The sequence below is a fragment of the Daphnia pulex genome, chromosome 11 (assembly GCF_021134715.1).
Source record: "Daphnia pulex isolate KAP4 chromosome 11, ASM2113471v1".
Taxonomy (NCBI): domain Eukaryota; kingdom Metazoa; phylum Arthropoda; class Branchiopoda; order Diplostraca; family Daphniidae; genus Daphnia; species Daphnia pulex.
Window position 1 is genome coordinate 738146 of NC_060027.1, and position 18649 is coordinate 756794.

The 18649-nt window shown below is 37.1% G+C and overlaps 6 protein-coding genes and 2 long non-coding RNA genes across 15 annotated transcripts; 5 read left to right on the forward strand and 3 right to left on the reverse strand.

Moving 5' to 3' along the window:
* Positions 1–148: 148 nt before the first annotated feature.
* On the reverse strand, positions 149–5997 carry LOC124207314. 7 transcript variants are annotated; one of them, XR_006879883.1, is made up of 7 exons: positions 5703–5997; positions 1788–2074; positions 1545–1708; positions 1334–1464; positions 1008–1264; positions 574–948; positions 149–511 (listed from the first exon to the last, which is right to left on the reverse strand). It is a non-coding gene; the product is annotated as an uncharacterized LOC124207314 (long non-coding RNA). The 7 variants fall into 7 exon arrangements; XR_006879886.1 differs by lacking the exons at positions 1788–2074; positions 5703–5997 and adding exons at positions 5372–5433; positions 5484–5516; XR_006879882.1 differs by lacking the exon at positions 5703–5997 and adding an exon at positions 2136–2435.
* LOC124207312 (exosome complex component RRP42-like) lies at positions 2547–3326 on the forward strand. The gene is made up of 3 exons (XM_046604706.1): positions 2547–2785; positions 2870–3067; positions 3129–3326. The coding sequence occupies exons 1-3, from the start codon at positions 2774–2776 to the stop codon at positions 3291–3293; spliced, it is 375 nt and encodes a 124-aa protein (XP_046460662.1). The 5' UTR covers positions 2547–2773; the 3' UTR covers positions 3294–3326.
* On the reverse strand, positions 3415–4840 carry LOC124207316. Of its 2 annotated transcripts, none has more exons than XR_006879891.1 (3): positions 4594–4840; positions 4157–4530; positions 3415–4094 (listed from the first exon to the last, which is right to left on the reverse strand). It is a non-coding gene; the product is annotated as an uncharacterized LOC124207316 (long non-coding RNA). The 2 variants fall into 2 exon arrangements; XR_006879890.1 differs by having other exon boundaries at positions 4590–4840.
* A 1154-nt stretch (positions 5998–7151) lies between the features above and the next one.
* Positions 7152–9409, forward strand: LOC124207624 (dehydrogenase/reductase SDR family member 7-like). The gene is made up of 12 exons (XM_046605196.1): positions 7152–7172; positions 7555–7585; positions 7773–7793; positions 7861–7931; positions 8003–8081; positions 8155–8270; positions 8333–8398; positions 8462–8591; positions 8649–8692; positions 8753–8872; positions 8944–9110; positions 9173–9409. The coding sequence occupies exons 1-12, from the start codon at positions 7152–7154 to the stop codon at positions 9243–9245; spliced, it is 939 nt and encodes a 312-aa protein (XP_046461152.1). The 3' UTR covers positions 9246–9409.
* A 99-nt stretch (positions 9410–9508) lies between these two features.
* LOC124207301 (dehydrogenase/reductase SDR family member 7-like) lies at positions 9509–11518 on the forward strand. Its single transcript, XM_046604691.1, has 10 exons — positions 9509–9584; positions 9697–9846; positions 9915–9985; positions 10052–10130; positions 10204–10319; positions 10376–10571; positions 10639–10682; positions 10763–10882; positions 10956–11122; positions 11198–11518. The coding sequence occupies exons 2-10, from the start codon at positions 9726–9728 to the stop codon at positions 11301–11303; spliced, it is 1020 nt and encodes a 339-aa protein (XP_046460647.1). The 5' UTR covers positions 9509–9584; positions 9697–9725; the 3' UTR covers positions 11304–11518.
* Positions 11519–11640: 122 nt separating this feature from the next.
* On the forward strand, positions 11641–13076 carry LOC124207321 (DALR anticodon-binding domain-containing protein 3-like). The gene is made up of 5 exons (XM_046604713.1): positions 11641–11778; positions 11845–12110; positions 12186–12352; positions 12422–12717; positions 12779–13076. Exons 1-5 carry the CDS (start codon positions 11704–11706, stop codon positions 12896–12898), a joined length of 924 nt encoding a protein of 307 aa, XP_046460669.1. The 5' UTR covers positions 11641–11703; the 3' UTR covers positions 12899–13076.
* LOC124207320 (transcription initiation protein SPT3 homolog) lies at positions 12713–14272 on the reverse strand. Its single transcript, XM_046604711.1, has 5 exons — positions 14054–14272; positions 13811–13988; positions 13436–13742; positions 13116–13373; positions 12713–13046 (listed from the first exon to the last, which is right to left on the reverse strand). The coding sequence occupies exons 1-5, from the start codon at positions 14106–14108 to the stop codon at positions 12900–12902; spliced, it is 945 nt and encodes a 314-aa protein (XP_046460667.1). The 5' UTR covers positions 14109–14272; the 3' UTR covers positions 12713–12899.
* A 194-nt stretch (positions 14273–14466) lies between these two features.
* LOC124207317 (HEAT repeat-containing protein 6-like) lies at positions 14467–18559 on the forward strand. The gene is made up of 15 exons (XM_046604708.1): positions 14467–14733; positions 14789–15037; positions 15108–15344; positions 15409–15493; positions 15554–16342; positions 16406–16507; positions 16566–16826; positions 16891–17048; positions 17107–17229; positions 17291–17415; positions 17477–17561; positions 17624–17767; positions 17830–17907; positions 17966–18266; positions 18328–18559. The coding sequence occupies exons 1-15, from the start codon at positions 14548–14550 to the stop codon at positions 18501–18503; spliced, it is 3099 nt and encodes a 1032-aa protein (XP_046460664.1). The 5' UTR covers positions 14467–14547; the 3' UTR covers positions 18504–18559.
* The last annotated feature ends 90 nt before the right edge of the window (positions 18560–18649 follow it).

Here is an 18649-nt window from a genome sequence, read left to right on the forward strand (position 1 = left end):
AGTCTTGTTGCTTTTTTCAGTTAATTTCGAACCATTATTTATAGTATTTAAATTTATATAAATAACATATAAGGTTAATAATCACCCTAAACAAGATAAGATTTTTGATAGATTAATTGAACGTTTATAGGATGAAATTTCGGCTCTATTTCTCTTATCTATGAAGGGAATTTTGACTAAAATTTTCGACCGCACACTTGGAGAAACTTCTGATGTAGTGAGTAAAGAAATATATAGTTTTCTTGTTAAGAGTGGTAATCATGTATCACTGAGACCCGAATTTACACAGGCTCCACAAGTAAGTGGTATAGGACTAGAAAAAGCTAGGCATTTTGCTTTACTAAAGGCAAAACTTATTATAAATGGTTTAGAAGGCAAAGAAATAGTAGAAAAAGGACAACTTCCAGGTAAGTCGTTGACGATGAGACGAATTGCTTTGGGCATAGCCATCGTAAGGTGCCATTGCCGAAGTGACCATTCTTATACACTCCTTCAACTAGTCATCTTTGACCTAGAGGTAAAATATCAGCAATACAAAATTGGAATCAACAAACAAGCACAACCACTAAATACCTGAACAAGTCGCTGAAGTTCTAGTAAAACGTCTCTGATAATAACCTCGATGGCCTGCTGGTGACACTTTATTTCGACAAACAGTAGGACGAAAGTCAAAAGAGATGAGGGAAAGGCAGCATTATTTTGCGTCACAGCAAATGGTCTCCTGCTTGCATGAAAGAATAAGAAGGTCTTGCTCTTGCTGAAGAGCGGCAGGTAAAAAGTCGTCGAGAGAAGTGAGTGATACAGGTTGAGGAATGTTAAGGTCGTGACCGGTTCTTTTTGGGGTAGACAAGCTATCTTGGCTTCGACAATTTTTTCCATCCGGTTGATGTCTCCGGCGGTACATTTACATTAAGATATCGTTACCAGATATTGAGGTTCAGGAACAATCTATTAATTAAAATTTATTAGACAACCTGAATACTAGCCAATTAAAACTGTCAACATACCTACATTGGACTCTGAATGGAAGATACCTCAATGTTGTTCTGTTTAATCCTCTCCACCCATTGGCAAGCTGCTAGATGGAAGGAGCTGATTGCTATGCATGAGAGGTGTTTAGGAGTGCTTTCATGCGGCTCATGAACCAGTCCATCATGTTGAGAGCATCCAGAAGAACTGCATAAGGAAGATCATACCAGACTTTCATGCAGCAAAGAACATGAGCAGCTCCATCCCTCATTGCACACATAATTTCACCGCTTTCCTAAAATACAAACAACAAATTACAAATTAGTTTGTATTCTCAATAGAAGAAGCATTACAGAATACTTACTCCTGTATTGCTGGCTGTTGAGTGTTGACAGAAGTTGAAGCTTTGGTTGGAATTTAGCTTCAAGGGCCAAGGCTTGTCGTAGACTCTGCACCAGTGTTGATACATCAGGACTGGTGGAAAAATCACATCAGCTATATCAATATGCCAACATACAAGACCCAATGTTGCTGTCGTGTCAATAAAGAAAGTTGACATACATTAATTGTATCACCTGAAGCATAGGATCTTTGTAGGAATTTGCAAATTTCATTTTCCAGATGTTGATGAGTTTGCAAGTCTCAGCCTTGCCGATCCACTGGCATTAGAAACTAATGTAGTTTCAAGAATTATAGGGTGGTAATCCAGCATTGTTCTACCATCACATCGTAAATCATCCTTTGATATATCCAAAGTTGAATTTCGTTAAGTAAGGACAATTTTATTTCAATAAGAGACCAACAGAATTTAATTATACCTGGACTCCATGATGAATGAATGCTTTTCGGTACATAAAAAACCGTACGGCTATTGTACCAGCTTTACGTAGTAGGGAAAATAATTTACAATCAAAGGATTATACTCCCTACATTATTTAAAATTTGACTACATTTTGCTTTAAACTTGCCTTGGTTCAGTTGATTGATTAGCAGCCAGAGCCTTGTTTTGTTTTTGTTTTGTTTTTGAATTGTTTTGTTTTTGAATCCAATCCAAGGCCGCGTTGAAGTTCGTCGGCCTTGAATTATGGATTGGCGTCAGAACCACCTGTCGGGAGAAAAACTAACTAAAAATAAGCGATTCTTTTTTACATTTAAATCACACCAACCCCTTTATCTCAATCAAAGCGGGATCACGACGTTGCAATGTAAAAGCATCCCCTCTACAAGATGGTCGCAATTTGAATACCGTGACGAAAACCCCCGCAAATCGCATAAAAGAACAATGGAACCCCCCAAACGAAAATCGTTTCCCTATCTCTCCGAGAGGAACAGCGCCACCTCCCAGAGAGAAATCGAGTGAAAAACCCCGAAAACAGCTATCGAGCCGTAGAAGAAAGAGACGTCGTCCCACAGTCGGAGTAGGAGGTGGGTAGAGTGGGGTCGGGTGGGGTGGGGTGGTGGGTGGGAGGAGACAGGGTCGTTTGCCGATAAATCCCTATCGGGAAACTGAAAACAGTTTTGTTTAGACACGTTTTAGAAGCACGAGAAAATATGCCGATCCCTTGCTTCGCGCGCGAGTTTCCCGATAGGGTTTTTTTTTGCGGAGTTTGTGTCTTTTTAGCTTTGGGTTCGATGTTTTGGTTCGATTAATCGTTTTATAGGGAATAAAAAAAAGCCTCATAACTATAGGAACGGGATAATAAATTGCTAACCGAAATGAATCCGCCCCAAAAATTAAAAACCTTCGCGCTAGTTTGACTCGAAAGTATGGGGTGTGACAACTTTCTTTATTGACACGACAGCAATGTTGGGTCATGTATGTTGACATATTGATATAGCTGATGTGATATTTCCACCAGTCAATAATTTCTCATGAAACATTTTTATGGCATTAAAATAGATTCTTGAATGTGGAGGGCACCCTTATGATGCAGTGTTATTGGCTGAGAAATCAGCTCTTTTTTTGCAACACAAATTCCTCTATTATAAAATAGCAACCATGGACGGATATCAACCTGATGTGGAGCTCTCAGATGATCATTATGATACCAAGAGACTAAACACAGAGAACATTCCTTGTGTACTGACTTTGATGAAGGTTTGTAGGTTAAAACTTTAAATTTGAAATAAATAGTCTAATACTAAGTTTTCACCTTCAGATTGGAAACCCTTTCCTAGTAGTTCCAACACCAAAAGAAAAATGCTGCAGCTTTTCTGGTATTAAAATGATTACTGCTGTTAGGAAAATTGACAGTTGTAAGACATCAGCTATGATATTCTTAAAGATGGAACGAACTTTTAGAGAAATAAAATTTAAGCGATGATATAAATCTTCCAAGAGTTCACCTTTACTTATCTCTTCGTAACCTAGGTTGACTATATAATTTCTTTACCATCGCCCCTTGTCTGAATTAAAGTGCTTTGGTATAAATAAGAAACGGCAAATAAAGCGGCAATTCAAGCATTTATTGTAAATAGGACAGGTGATTTTGTTTTTATAATTGTGGGCTACATAAGTTCATGAATAGGTCAAAGCCGATACTTACTGATTCGGGTGGTTATCAAGTCATAGTCGACGTATGACGTCATGACGTAACATCGAAATTACGTAAAATTACAGAAGTCTTTTTTCAGTTAATTTCGAACCATTATTTATAGTATTTAAATTTATATAAATAACATATAAGGTTAATAACCACCCTAAACAAGATAAGATTTTTGATAGATTAATTGAACGTTTATAGGATGAAATTACGGCTCTATTTCTCTTATCTATGAAGGGAATTTTGACTAAAATTTTCGACTGCACACTTAGAGAAACTTCTGATGTAGTGAGTAAAGAAATATATAGTTTTCTTGTTAAGAGTGGTAATCATGTATCACTGAGACTCGAATTTACACAGGCTCAACAAGTAATTGGTATAGGACTTTAAAAAGCTAGGCATTTTGCTTTACTAAAGGCAAAACTTATTATAAATGGTTTAGAAGGCAAATAAATAGTAGAAAAAGGACAACTTCCAGGTAAGTCGTTGACGATGAGACGGATTGCTTTGGGCATAGCCATCGGAAGGTGCCATTGCCGAAGTGACCATTCTTATACACTCCTTCAACTAGTCATCTTTGACCTAGAGGTAAAATATCAGCATTACAAAATTGGAATCAACAAACAAGCACAACCACTAAATACCTGAACAAGTCGCTGAAGTTCTAGTAAAACGTCTCTGATAATAACCTCGATGGCCTGCTGGTGACACTTTATTTCGACAAACAGTAGGACGAAAGTCAAAAGAGATGAGGGAAAGGCAGCATTATTTTGCGTCACAGCAAATGGTCTCCTGCTTGCATGAAAGAATAAGAAGGTCTTGCTGAAGAGCGGCAGGTAAAGTCGTCGAGAGAAGTGAGTGATAGAGGTTGAGGAATGTTAAGGTCGTGACCGGTTCTTCTTGGGGTAGACGAGCTATCTTGGCTTCGACAATTTTTTCCATCCGGTTGATGTCTCCGGCGGTACATTCTACATTTACATTAAGATATCGTTACCAGATATTGAGGTTCAGGAACAATCTATTAATTAAAATTTATTAGACAACCTGAATACTATCCAATTAAAACTGTCAACATACCTACATTGGACTCTGAATGGAAGATACCTCAATGTTGTTCTGTTTAATCCTCTCCACCCATTGGCAAGCTGCTAGATGGAAGGAGCTGATTGCTATGCATGAGAGGTGTTTAGGAGTGCTTTCATGCGGCTCATGAACCAGTCCATCATGTTGAGAGCATCCAGAAGAACTGCATAAGGAAGATCATACCAGACTTTCATGCAGCGAAGAACATGAGCAGCTCCATCCCTCAATGCATACATAATTTCACCGCTTTCCTAAAATACAAACAACAAATTTAAATTAGTTTGTATTCTCATTAGAAGAAGCATTACAGAATACTTACTCCTCTATTGCTGGCTGTTGAGTGTTGACAGAAGTTGAAGCTTTGGTTGGAATTTAGCTTCAAAGGCCAAGGCTTGTCGTAGACTCTGCACCAGTGTTGATACATCAGGACTGGTGGAAAAATCACATCAGCTATATCAATATGTCAACATACAAGACCCAATGTTGCCGTCGTGTCAATAAAGAAAGTTGACTTAAATTAATTGTATCATCACCTGAAGCATAGGATCTTTGTAGGAATTTGCAAATTTCATTTTCCAGATGTTGATGAGTTTGCAAGTCTCAGCCTTGCCGATCCACTGGCATTGGAAACTAATGTAGTTTCACGAATTATAGGGTGGTAATCCAGCATTGTTCTACCATCACATCGTAAATCATCCTTTGATATATCCAAAGTTGAATTTCGTTAAGTAAGAACAATTTTATTTCAATAAGAGACCAACAGAATTTAATTATACCTGGACTCCATGATGAATGAATGCTTTTCGGTATATAAAAAACCGTACGGCTATTGTACCAGCTTTACGTAGTAGGGAAAATAATTTACAATCAAAAGATTATACTACCTACATTATTTAAAATTTGACTACATTTTGCTTTAAAATGCCTTGGTTCAGTTGATTGATTAGCAGCCAGCCTTGTTTTGTTTTTGTTTTGTTTTTGAATCCAATCCAAGGCCGCGTTGTGAAGTTCGTCGGCCTTGAATTATGGATTGGCGTCAGAACCACCTGACGGAAGAAAAACTAACTAAAAATAAGCGATTCTTTTTTACATTTAAATCACACCGACCCCATTATGTCAATCAAAGCGGGATCACGACGTTGCAATGTAAAAGCATCCCCTCTACAAGACGGTCGCAATTTGAATACCGTGACGAAAACCCCCGCAAATCGCATAAAAGAACAATGGAACCCCCCAAACGAAAATCGTTTCCCTATCTCTCCGAGAGGAACAGCGCCACCTCCCAGAGAGAAATCGAGTAAAAAACCCCGAAAACAGCTATCGAGCCGTAGAAGAAAGAGACGTCGTCGCACAGTCGGAGTAGGAGGTGGGTAGAGTGGGGTCGGGTGGGGTGGGGTGGGGGTGGGAGGACAGGGTCGTTTGCCGATAAATCCCTATCGGGAAACTATCAATTGATAAATTTTTATTTACTAAAACTCAGATTCATTCATGCTTGACTGTCTAGTAGGAATGTCAAGGCTGTGGCATCGGCTAACTATTAAGGATATCTCCTTACCATAGTAATGAGATATCCGATTAAAAACTGATTCATCCGATCGCGAATATTCAACATTACGAAGCAATAAATTTCATCTTATCGATTTTCCAGCTTAGTTTGCGAAAATTCAATCCCGAAAAATGATATTGGAGTTAAACGACTTTATGGCAACACGTGTTTGAAGGCTGTGCGACCATCAAACTTTTCCTCATAATAATTTGAAAGGTATATTTGATTAACCCATTTAATGTCGTCTGCTCAAACGTAATGATAGTTTCTGTTTTAACCAGACTATACAAGTGTTGGCTGGTATTTTATTGGGTGAATGGATCTGAAATTGCCCACGAGGTCACTGCGTTCAAAATGACGTGCTAACGGGATCGTCCTCAACGGCCCCTATGTTCGCGTAAACGTAAGTAAAAATCACGTGACAATTCTTCTTATTTTGGTTGCAAGTTTTTTCCCCTGACATGACGTTTTCTCGTAGCTGTAAACTGGTATTTTTAACAACCTGCGCTGTTTGTGCCAAAAGTGGACGAGTGTTTCACATAAGGACAATCAAGTTGCTCATTTTCTTGACTGAATTTTAAAATTCGAGTACTTGTTGATCTCAATTTTCTTAAATGATGTAACGACAGAACTACTTTGATGCTGACCCGGTTTTTTAAAAAACGTAATAACAGATACATTTGGATGAATAACAGGTTGTGTGGAAGCGTGGTATACAGCCACACCCATTTTGATCCAGCGCCAAAAATGAAAAAGCAAAATAACCGGTTAATCTCCATAAGAATAGTTTTACAATTATTTCTCAACGCAAATGAACAATTATTTCTTCACTATTTGTTATATTTAGCCTTTCAGTTAAACTGTTTGACAATGTCATAATTTTCTATCATAGTTTTAAAAATCAAGACTAAACATTGCCGTCAGCCCTTTCAGATTATTTGAATCTACGCTGATTAAATGTCTAGTCAAAATTTAAAAAAAAGTTGATTGACTGGAGGAAAGAAGTAGAAATGCTGTCAGACATGTTAACAGTTAGACCTCGTTCAAGCAACAAACGATTGAAACAATTTTTATAACTTTTAAATTTTTGAATAAGAACCAGGAATGTCGGCATAGTCGTAAAATAAAAACAAATATTTTAATGTACCATTGTATTCCCCCATCGGATAAATTCCAATCAAAATTTTAGGCCTAAAAATTCTTTCCCTTTTTAAGTTTATTTTTTGGTGTTGACCACCAACTGTTAGCCTAACAAGAAAAGAAGGCCAAACTTTGGTTTAGGTTCGGTTTACAAACCGATTTCTCGATGCGTTCGTTCAATCTATGATATGATGTTCATCGGGAGGAACCAACCAATAAGAATGCACGAAGAAACCGAAAAAATCACGTGTCCGGTTTCTTCCAGCCAGGTAGTTGCAGCATGGTGAAGAATTCTTCGAAGCAGGTAGACATGGGTTATCCTTGGAACAGTTAAAGTTCGTTACAGCAGACTACTCACCTGTGAATCTGTGATTGTTCGTGCATCAACATGGATTTTTTCACCTTTTTGTTTATAGTATCTTTGCTGATTGTTGTGCTGTTACTCATTCTCATTTTCTTCTCCGATGGTGATTTAACATTAATGTTTTTAGAGAAAATCGGAACACGGTTAAGTAAGTTGATTGGCACACCTGAAATTATTTCGTGAAAACTTGTTTGACTAGTTTCTTCTGCTTCTAGGCTCCGCCAGGGGAAAAGTGTATTGGGTCGTTGGAGCTTCTTCCGGCATTGGAAAAGAATTGGCTTTCCAGGTACTATAATTCGTATTTTTTCTACAATTATAATTGCGAAACATTTTTAAGTATCGGTTGTATTATTATAGCTAGCCGCCCATGGAGCCAAGCTCGTGATTTCCGCACGACGGGAGACAGAGTTGAAAGCAGTCAAAGCCGGATGTCTAGGTGAAAATCATGTTGAAACACCGTGCAACCGGAAATTGACAGTTTATTACCCTCATTTTATGCCTTATAACAGCTATCGGCAAAAATGCTGGATTGGTCGAATCTGACGTTCTAATACTTCCCTTTGACGTGACTAAAGTAGACTCACACAAACATTATTTCGATTTAGTGATTCGTCATTTCGGAACGGTAAATAGTTGAATAATATTCAAATTGCAATTGTGCGCACCTTAATTATTGGCTATTTTCAGTTGGATGTGCTCATTAACAATTCCGGTCGTTCCCAAAAAGCGGAATTTCAGAATATTAAACTCAAAGTATTTGTATTGTAATTACATTTAATTAAATTTTAATTAATTAATTTTAATGTAATCACAAAGGTGGACAAGGAATTATTCAAGACTAACGTCTTTGGCTTAGTAAATCTGACTCGTGTCGTGTTACCTCATTTCTTGGCCAAATCAAAAGGACATGTTGTGGTGACTTCGTCATGTGCGGGGAAGTTTGGAGGTAAATAAAACAACATTTTGGTTTTTGAATTAATTATAATCAAATTTCATTGAAAAGCACCGCTTTCAAGCTCGTACAACGCAACTAAGCACGCCCTTCACGTGAGTGCAAAACATTTTTATTTTCAACCTGAATTACCTTGAGAATTTTATGGTTGGCAGGGCTACTTTGAAACCGCAAGATCTGAATTAGCGCCCAAAGGCATCTCTATTACGATGATTTGTCCGGGAATGGTCCACTCTGATATTCTCACTGCCTGCGCAACAGAAAATCCCGGAGAGGTATGTATACCGAAAAACATTAAAGACTATTTAATTATACTAGTCCACTAAAATTACACCTGTTTATGTAGCAATTAGGAGGAAAAATTGGTGCGGATGAAAAAAGAATGAAAGCAGAACGTTGCGCAAAACTTTGCGCTGTGGCTATTGTCAATAAAATAGACGAAGTTTGGATTTCACTCAATCCGGTGCTCTTCTTCCTTTACGTCTCCCAGTATGCCCCTACAATTGCTCGAGCGTAAGTTCCCAAAATAATTTGAGTTTATATTTAATTAAAAATTTTAAACATGTTTTCTGTAGTTTCCTAAGCCGTTATGGAGTGCAGGCAGCCATCAAAACAAGAGGTAGACGAGAAGCAGGTGGGAGCTCATAGCTCGTAAATCTAAAACGAAGACCATAACCGCCATATGTTATTAAAATCTAGTTGCTCGTTTTTTATTTCATTACATATTTTATTAATGCCGTGTAACAGAAGAAAAATTAGTTGACTGTGTTATAAACTACCGAGTAAATAAATCAAAATGGTTTTATTTATTATTTATTTATATAAAAATGGGACAACTTCATCCGAGGAGATAATGGATCTCTCTCTAGATAAATATAATCTTATCGTTTACAACAACCTCGTGGGACCAAGGACAACATCTTCTCTTACACTTTTAGACCGAAATAAATAATTGTAATATATTATTTGGACGGAAATCGGAAGAAGGTAATAAGAGAAATTTCGGTGAATAATAAATTTTCCGAGAAACCTAAACCTGTTTTACGAGATCTTGTACCACTGTATTAAAACCCAAACAAAAAGTAGACTGTTACTTCAGACATTATTGTTCACCAAATACGAATAGAAATGGAGTTGACATCGCTTATGATATACATTGGTATATTTATTACGTTATTCCTTCTCGCCATACTGATTAGTGATGGCGATTTAACTCTGATGTTTGTAGAGAGATTCGGGAAACGTTTGAGTAAGTGTTATTACTTATTATTTAAGTTGATTTCTTTTTTATCAGTCTTTCTCTGTGAACAAACACAGGCTCAGTGAAAGGACAAGTCTATTGGATTGTCGGAGCTTCATCTGGAATTGGCGAATACTTAGCATATGAGGTTATTCATGAAATTATTGTATTTTTGGTGATTGACACATGTAAACTCGTGTCTTGAATTAAACAGCTTGTTGCCAATGGAGCAAAAGTTGTTTTGTCTGGCAGAAGAGAAAATGAGCTCCAGAAAGTAAAAGCTCAGTGTTTAAGTAAGTTATGCAATATTTTAAAAATTCTGTTGTGTCGTTATTTATTTATTTTTCCCATTTTCTCGAAATGCAGTAATTGGGAAAAAATCAGGGATTTCAGAGGCTGATGTTTTACTGTTACCTGTGGATGTTGCCAAGCTAGAACTTCATCAGCAATACTTTGATGCTGTCTTAAAGCATTTCGGGACAGTATGTGCTGAAAACTATATTATCAAATATTTATTTTAGTATTTATTTGTTAATAGCTAGATGTGTTGGTTAACAATGCTGGAAGATCTCAAAGAGCTGAGTGGATGAATATTGATATTCGGGTTGACAAAGACATGTTTGATGGCAATGTTTTTGGATTACTCAATCTGAGTCGCATTGTAATGCCACATTTCTTGCAAAAGAAAAGAGGTCAAATTGCTGTCACTTCCTCTGTGTGCGGGAAAGTTGGAGGTAGGGTAACTAATTTAATTAAATCTTTAGTTTATTATTTTTTAATCAACTTTCTCATTGGTATTAGCACCGTGCAGTGCTTCATATAATGCAACGAAGCATGCGTTACATGTACGTAACATAATAATTAATTTAAATCAATACAACAATCAATATCCATTAACTTGACCTACATATACCATCATGAACAGGGCTACTTCGAGACATTACGTGCTGAACTGACAACTCAAGGGATTTCGGTCACTATGCTCTGCCCCGGACCGGTTTTCTCAGACCTACTTAGCGCTTGCGCTACCGATACATACGGTCAGGTACAGTAACGAAGACACGCTTTTTCTTATTTTACAAAGAAGCTCTTCTCTTATCCTTGAATTTTTCTAATAGAAATTAGGGGGCGCGATGACTAAGAAAGATCGCCGAATGTCTACAGAACGATGTGCTCGTCTTTGCGCTGTCGCCATGGTTAACCACTTGGATGAAGCTTGGATTTCTATCAATCCTGTTCTATTATCTTTATATGCGTCACAATATGCTCCGTCTTTGTTCCGCAGGTAAACTTGATTATTGTGCAAAGCTCTTGTTATCCTGTTGATTGTTTAATTTATTCCATTTTTTATCCGCTGCAGCTTTAATGGTCGACTCGGGGCGCGAGTTGCTATGACTCTACGCGACAGCCGAAATGATCTCGTCAACAGTTGCAAACAAGATTCACAACAAGTAAAGTCTGATTAAGTTCATTGAACAATAAACGCTGACTGAAGAGTAGTAAACGAATATTTCTAATGGGTTATTAAAAATCACGAGGCATTCATTTAACTGTGTTTTGGTTATTACTTTCGGGTTGTCACTTTCTGAAATTGTCGCCTTCGCCACAAAATCTGTGTTGGCGCCCTTTATCTTCATGTAAAGAGATTTATCATTTTAAAATATAAAGAATTTATTCTTAATTGATTACTGATTTTCAATTTTATTTAATCTAAATAATATCTTTAATTTCCATAAGTCCTTTCGAATACGAATGCATTTTTCAAAATTCGTCTTGGTAGATCAATTGAATGTTTGACAACATTGTCTCTGAGATCAGCTGTTTAGTCGAAGCAGACACTTGGCTCGGCTCGATTTTCGAATAACAATGGAAAAATCAACGAAAAACAATGTTGATTTCAAAGCAGTATTCAAAGAAACCCTCAACTCTATGACTCTGATTGTAAATAGGTTTATTTTTTGCTGAAAATGAAATATAAGTGAATACCTATTTAATTTCTTTTTGCAGCCTTTGATGATCAGTGGAGGTCGGTCTAACGTGACTACGAGATGCAACAGCAATATCACCCTTACTGATATGAGAGCACAATATGCAAGCAGAGTTCTGAGCAATATCTTTGCCTACAAAGATCAGAATACTGAAATCATTCTTACAAGTATTAAAAACTCTGATAACAAGTCCTTGAGTTCAACCATCACTTGTGTTGTGGGACCAGTTATCAACCCTTCTACCAAAAAAAAGGATGTGACGACATCATTTGAAGAATATATGAGGTAAAAAACTGTAATTTCAATTTACTCTAAAATGCCTTAATATACTAACTATGTAGGTGTTTTTTGTGTTTGAAGGCTACGACAGTTGCATGTTAAATCCAGGCATCCAACGGAAGGTAAAAGTATGTCTGAAGCATGGATCACAGAGGCTGTTATCAGTTATGATTTCTTGCACAATGACACCACAAAACCAATGCATGCGGTAGGACTAGCTGGACTAGAAATTGATCCTCAATTCAGAGGTATTCAGTTTACCAAAATCATGGTTCCTTTTTAATAACTAATTATTGAATTTTTCATTTCTATTTTAGAAGCAATAAAGGTTTTGTACAACAGAAGTAGGGTTGCCTGTATACTTCAAAAATTTTCTGATGGAGTGGATTGCTCACTTTACCCTCCACTGCCAAGTTTGGATACGACCAATTTTAAGTTGCTGAAGCATAAAGCAGAAATTGAAATCACCTCCAAATATATTGCTGGATTTGTTCCTATGCTGAACAAATTTTCACTCACTCGCATCGCAAAGATAACTTCAGAGTTATGGCGATTTTTGCTATTTTTATCGCAGGATTATTCCCATTACTACAGTTCAGTTCGCACCCTATGTGTGAGTATTCTTTATTCAGGTTTCTTGCATACAATTTTACATTAAAGTTTCCTATTTTTAGGATGAACACAACCGATCGCATCCAACAATGCACGCACGAATTTGGATGTTGAAAGTGATATTAACAATTTACGACGCAGCTTTCGCCATATTGAATTTGAAGCCCTTGCAGTACGTTTAAATTACAGTGCCAGAAGTCGATGTCCAGGAGGAGGAACACCATTTCTTCGGAATGGAGAAAAAATTGAGTTGTGTGTATTGTTGAACCGTCTGATGGCCTCAGAGACTTCCGCTGTTTGAAGAGGTTTCATCGAATTTGACCATGTCGGCTAAAAATACGGAAATTTTGTTTTAAAGAATGATTATAATTATTGTAACATTCATTTTAATCCTTTTACCTTGAACAAATCAGCATTCGCTGGAGATACTCTTGGTGCAGTGTTACGTTGAACTGCGTCACTCACTTGCCCAGCCATATTGTCTCTTCGTACTATGAAGGCCAGATCTACTATTTGTGCGATGGTTTCGTAAGCAAAGTAACTGAGAATAGACCAAGCTGTCGCACTTAAAGCAACCTCAGGAGCTGGAGAATCTTTAAGTAACCAATCTTGAAATTTACCAGAAGGCTGGCCTCTCTTAAATGAGGTAGATTTGGCCTGACAAAAACAATTCTGTTAAATCTAGATTTTGAAAAAGCAGTTAGGTTGAATCAAAATACTTGAGAATATTCAATGTACTGCCCCTTCTCCATGGCTAATGTCATTCTCTCAATCCTTTCATTTCGTTCCTTGAGGGCATCATCAGGTAACAGGAAAGGTTTAGATGGATCTGCCACATTACACAGATAACATGATGGATCAAGGTGTTGTAGGAATGCAAGAGCAGAATTCAGTTTTTTATTTCCAGTGTGAAGATCAGAAAATTCAGTCATTATGTCTTTAGGCAAATCATCTTCTTTTGCCAAATCCTTAAACCCACTGGCTTGTAAATAGGTGCAAAATCTTCTCAGTTTAACTGGACTGTGCCTAATTTAACAGAAATCACTTCAATATATTGAATAACTTGAGATATTGTTAAACTGAAGGTTACCTACCTAAGTAAGACTAGAAATTCTTTGATACCAATTTTCTTTGAGTTAATTTTAACAGCAACCTCAGACAGTGCATTCAGGAACTGAATTAGTTGTTCCTTCACAATTTTCTCTACTAATTCAGCAGTTTCTTTCAGCGAATATTTGCTGTCGCCAAATCCATACATCATTTTTTGGATTTCTAAACATGTCGAATTAAATGTAGTTAGGAAATGTTGACATTGTTGGTCGTTAATATGAACTTACCCAAGATGTACCATCCATCGGTGGAAGAATTAGTGGATACATCAGCAGCTGGCATTTTTAGGAGATTGAGAATTTTGCTAATTTTTACAAAATATCAGTTGTGTTGGTATAATTCGTGTACCAAATAGTAATATCAACCGGTGTTTTCTAAAACTCCATTTGTTATTGTTTGAAGTCTGAACTGAACCCTAAAAGAAGGTATTGTGTGGTAGTCTGCTAGCCTAGCTAGACATATTTGAATTTGCCTCAATGCCAAAGCTAATTTTGAAACTATTTCAATTTTTTTCCCAAAATTTAGTAAGGAAAAAAAAATCTTTATTTTTTATGAACTTTTGAATGAACCACGCTTTCATTAATCTTAAACATTTTTCAATTAAGAAAAAAAAAAACCAAGCGGATGCCTTCGGTACTTCGTCGACACATAGCAGACGAAAATGTCGAAAAAATCAAGGACCTTCAATTTGTAAACAAAGTGTGACAATCGAGATAGAGTCATGGCTCTTTCTCAACTTAAATCATTAGACACAAATTATCTGACAGGGGTTCGAGAAAAGCTCAACCTATTGTTAGATAAGAAAAATGCAAATCCGGAAGAAATAACAAATTTCTTGGATAATCTGAACACCCTTTTCTTCGATCTTAAAAGGAAAGAATTGGAATCGTCGTCAGTCAATGTTCAAGTAAGATTCCATAAAAGTTATATTCATTTCACTGTTTAAAATCTTATGTTTATAGGATTCTGTAATTTTAGTATCAGATGTTTTAAAAATTGTGAAACATGAAGAATCTTTTAAAGTTGCCAAGACTTGTCAAATATGGGAACAAGTTTTACAACTTCCAAATGTACACTTAACAAGTCAAGCATCAGAGCAATTAATTGATTGGATTATAAAATCCCTTAAGAATGAAAATCATTTAATATTTACTGACATTTTCAATTGTCTTGCTGTGGCAGTCAACTTCAAAGAAGTTAAACAAACTAAAGTAGGTCTGAAACTGGGAATGAATGAAAAATTTTGAACAATAATGTTTCCCATTGAAATTACTAAATTAGGCTTTGGAGAAAGTGCTTAGTCCTTCTGGATTCTTGATCAATAAATTGAATGAAGAACAACAAATCAATAATCAAACAGTTCTCATTCTGAAAATTCTCTGCAATTTTACCAACTGTTCGGGAGAAAAGGATTGGTCTACAATATCAAAGGATGTAATTAACACATGTATCATCCAGTTCATAAAATTCCAAGAGCAACACCTAAATTCCGATCCAAACAATCTTAACCTTCTCAAGGTAAAACAGTGTTTCTTATAATGTCATGAAGAAATTTCTTAACCACATTCATTTATTTTACTAGGTTCTTAGTCTTTGTTTCTATGGATTAGAGAATACATTTGTTAGATTTACTGCTTCAACAGTGGCTCATTTGGAAAGTATCTTTAGTAAGGCTGCACATTTCGGAGACCTGCTTATTTGGATATGATATATATTCTTTATCTAAGGTCTAGCACGATACTACATGCTTTTTGGAATCGCTGGTCAGCCACTAAAGTACGCTCCAATTCGTCCATCATCCCTTCCATTTGTGGAACTTTCTTCCAAGTCAGATCAGACGAAGAATCCGAAGGTGAGAAAGAAACGTCCTCCCAGCAAAGTTCAATCCAAGAATCGAGATAGCAACATCGAGGAAGTTGACATTGAAGTCCATTTCCAAACGAAAAATAAACCGTGGACAAAGAACAACATTCCTGTCAGCAGCTCAGACTCGGAACTATCTGATTCTGATGTGCAGTCTCATCAAAGACTGAAAGAAGCCCAGGCAAAAGTCCGCTCCAACGCTTTGAAAATGTTGTCGGCTGCCTTTAAATTTTGTGAACAACGATCCGTAATGGGTTACTGGTCTTCATTTTTGCCTGATTCGTCTCAAGGACAAGTTTACCGCCACTCACTCGTCACCCCGATATTGAAGGATTCTTCAATCAAAGTGCGGTGCAGCGCTGTGGTTGCTCTGTCTTCGCTTTTACAAGCGATCCAGCCGACCCTAGCCATGGCAGCGTATCAAGAGAATAGAACAGGGGCTTTTATTCCCTTGAGCCAAACACTTGCAGAAACTGTCATTGCAGTACAGCGTTCACTGATTCTCTCCGTGAGTGCCGAACAATCAGCCAGTGCTCTTATCCAGATTTTCAAATGCCTTGCAGTCGCAGCTACTGTATTTCCTTACGAAAAGCTGCCAATAGAATTGGTTTCTAAAACTGTTCAGCAATGCACCCCTTTCTTAGAAAACAAAGGTATACATTTTTTTACTTCCGACTATATAACCTTAATCAATAATAATTTTTTTAATTAATCAGATCCAGATGTTAAAGTAGCTTGCTTGTCAGTTCTTCGGATATTACTTTGCGCCCGTTCTACGAATTCGAGCATCGTTCAAATGTTTCATGATGAAAAAACAGGTAAGAAATTATTTTCTGTCGGCAATATCTCACTCCGTCAATAATCAATCATCCATAGGAAAGTGTTGGCTGCTGGAACATTGTTTAGCATTGATTGATGGCCAATCAGGATTCCCATTAACGTTGGAGAGTCTATTAGTGATTGGTGAAGTAGCTCGGTCCAATATCCGTGTGGCGCAGCCTTACTTTCAACACATTGTGCAATCAGTGTGTCGAAAACTCTTAGCCGATCAAGATTCTGGAATTCAGATTCGTTGTGCTAAAGCACTAGCGCTTGTTGGTGCCAGCATTTTACAAGAAATGGAAAAGGAAGATACCAGTAAAGACATTTCAAACAGTTATTTCGAATTTTTTCAAATTTATCATACTTTCTGTGTTATCAGATCAATTTATTTCACGCGACGAAGCTATCCAGCTGTGGATTTACATAATTCGGTATGGTCTCGCAGACGTACTACAAGCGCCTTCTATTCCTCCCCTGAAAGCAGAAGCCTGTGCAGCTCTTGCTACTGTTGGATCACAAATATTCGAGTGTTTACCGGTATGTTATTTTAAAAAAAAGTTTAAATCCACATTTCTTCTAAATCATCCGTTTCTAGCGAGAATTAAGAATCCTTTTTGTCACCCTGGCCCTGGGCTGTGCCGTGGATGCTGACGCTGGTGTTCGAGCAGCTTCCATACGAACTTTAGGCTTTGCCGTCACATTTAACACACTCAATGATGTAAGTTTCAATGCATTTTAAGACGGAATATTTTAATAGCACACATTTTGGTACAACACAGGATGCATCGTTTTTGTTGGACAGTTCGGAAAAAATACTGCCTCTACTTTTAGACAGTAATCTCCTTGTGGCATTAAATGCTAGTTGGGCACTAGGCAATTTGGCAGATACATTGGATAAAGACCAGTAAGTATCCTACTACTTTACTTGTTAAAACTGAAAACCAACAACATTTTATTTTTTGAAGGAATTCGTTGTTAGAAGAAATGCCACGAGATTTCTTGATTAATCTCATACAAGCGGCCGTTAATGCGGCTCAGGGGCCTATGAAAGTAAGAATTACTCATTTCTACTTCAATATTCACACTTCTAGTATACTTTTTACCTTTTCCAGGTTCGTTGCAATGGAATACGTGCCCTGGGAATTTTCGTTAAGATCATAACGGATGTTCCGACTCAAGGAAGTGATACGGCAAATTTACTGGAAAAGGCCATTTCGGTCGTTGCTAAACAAGCTACAACGGGAAATTTCATGAAAGTAATTTTTTCATTCCCCTTTAGCATGCAGGGCTATTTGCTAACTTTATTTTCTGTTTGTAGAATCGATGGAATGCTTGCTACGCGTGCGGAAATATATTGCAAAATATCACGCTTCTTACAGCGTTCTCACATTGGATGGTAAAAAAAATATTAATTCGCCGTCAAGTTTGAAAATAATAACGTTTTGTCTCTTCAGGAAAAATTACTTGATAGTCTTCTGATGGTTTTTCGAAGTTGTCCGAATTTCAAGGTTAGAATTTCTGCCGCTAACGCGATGCTGAATTTGAATCATCGGGAACTTTTGTCGAATAATTACATCCGAATTTGGTTTACACTCCTCGATTCACTGGCTAACTCGGAGCATATTGACGACTTTTCCGAGTTTCAACACCATGAAACCATGTGTCGCCAGATTTGCAATGCGCTGTGTAAACTCATGACTCTAATGACGAAAGATGACCTAAGTCAATTGCAAGAAGCTGTAATGAAATACTATGGTAAGAGATTATATGCAAATTGTTGTCATTAAAAACTAATCAATTTTCATTGTGTTTCCAGATGTTTGTTCTTCTCATTTTGGCAAGTTTCTCAAATCATTACTGCCTGAACAGTTGGAGTTGGTAATAGAAGCATCCAGTTACATCCGACAGTTAGGTCAACCGATTGAGTCTCTTACTCAGAGTCAGAAGTCAGCCGTTGAACTGTTTCAAGAATTGTTGGTAATTCCAAGCTGAATATTTTTGTTTAAATATTCCCAGTCGTTTTTCAATAAACAGGTTGAATCTTCAAACAATTTCTTTCCATTAATTCTAACCTTATGCCTTTGGGCATTCGCATTGAGTGAATAACTAAATAAGTTGATCGAAAAGAATAATTCATA

What these genes read in the sequence shown, in the direction of transcription:
- LOC124207312 (XM_046604706.1), top strand. An exon ending in GTGTACTGACTTTGATGAAG is followed by an intron (nt 3,068 to 3,128) that starts GTTTGTAGGTTA and finishes TTTCACCTTCAG; the next exon opens with ATTGGAAACCCTTTCCTAGT.
- LOC124207624 (XM_046605196.1), top strand. Translation starts at nt 7,152, where the DNA reads ATGCTGTCAGACATGTTAACA. An exon ending in GAAAAGAATTGGCTTTCCAG is followed by an intron (nt 7,932 to 8,002) that starts GTACTATAATTC and finishes GTATTATTATAG; the next exon opens with CTAGCCGCCCATGGAGCCAA. An exon ending in AGTCAAAGCCGGATGTCTAG is followed by an intron (nt 8,082 to 8,154) that starts GTGAAAATCATG and finishes GCCTTATAACAG; the next exon opens with CTATCGGCAAAAATGCTGGA.
- LOC124207301 (XM_046604691.1), top strand. Translation starts at nt 9,726, where the DNA reads ATGGAGTTGACATCGCTTATGATATACATTGGTATATTTATTACGTTA. An exon ending in AGTAAAAGCTCAGTGTTTAA is followed by an intron (nt 10,131 to 10,203) that starts GTAAGTTATGCA and finishes CTCGAAATGCAG; the next exon opens with TAATTGGGAAAAAATCAGGG. An exon ending in TGTGTGCGGGAAAGTTGGAG is followed by an intron (nt 10,572 to 10,638) that starts GTAGGGTAACTA and finishes CATTGGTATTAG; the next exon opens with CACCGTGCAGTGCTTCATAT.
- LOC124207321 (XM_046604713.1), top strand. Translation starts at nt 11,704, where the DNA reads ATGGAAAAATCAACGAAAAACAATGTTGATTTCAAAGCAGTATTCAAA. An exon ending in TCAACTCTATGACTCTGATT is followed by an intron (nt 11,779 to 11,844) that starts GTAAATAGGTTT and finishes TTCTTTTTGCAG; the next exon opens with CCTTTGATGATCAGTGGAGG. An exon ending in TCATTTGAAGAATATATGAG is followed by an intron (nt 12,111 to 12,185) that starts GTAAAAAACTGT and finishes TTGTGTTTGAAG; the next exon opens with GCTACGACAGTTGCATGTTA.
- LOC124207320 (XM_046604711.1), bottom strand. Translation starts at nt 14,108, where the DNA reads ATGCCAGCTGCTGATGTATCCACTAATTCTTCCACCGATGGATGGTAC. An exon ending in CGATGGATGGTACATCTTGG is followed by an intron (nt 13,989 to 14,053) that starts GTAAGTTCATAT and finishes CGACATGTTTAG; the next exon opens with AAATCCAAAAAATGATGTAT. An exon ending in AGTACATTGAATATTCTCAA is followed by an intron (nt 13,374 to 13,435) that starts GTATTTTGATTC and finishes TGTTTTTGTCAG; the next exon opens with GCCAAATCTACCTCATTTAA.
- LOC124207317 (XM_046604708.1), top strand. Translation starts at nt 14,548, where the DNA reads ATGGCTCTTTCTCAACTTAAATCATTAGACACAAATTATCTGACAGGG. An exon ending in CGTCGTCAGTCAATGTTCAA is followed by an intron (nt 14,734 to 14,788) that starts GTAAGATTCCAT and finishes TTATGTTTATAG; the next exon opens with GATTCTGTAATTTTAGTATC. An exon ending in ACAATCTTAACCTTCTCAAG is followed by an intron (nt 15,345 to 15,408) that starts GTAAAACAGTGT and finishes TTATTTTACTAG; the next exon opens with GTTCTTAGTCTTTGTTTCTA.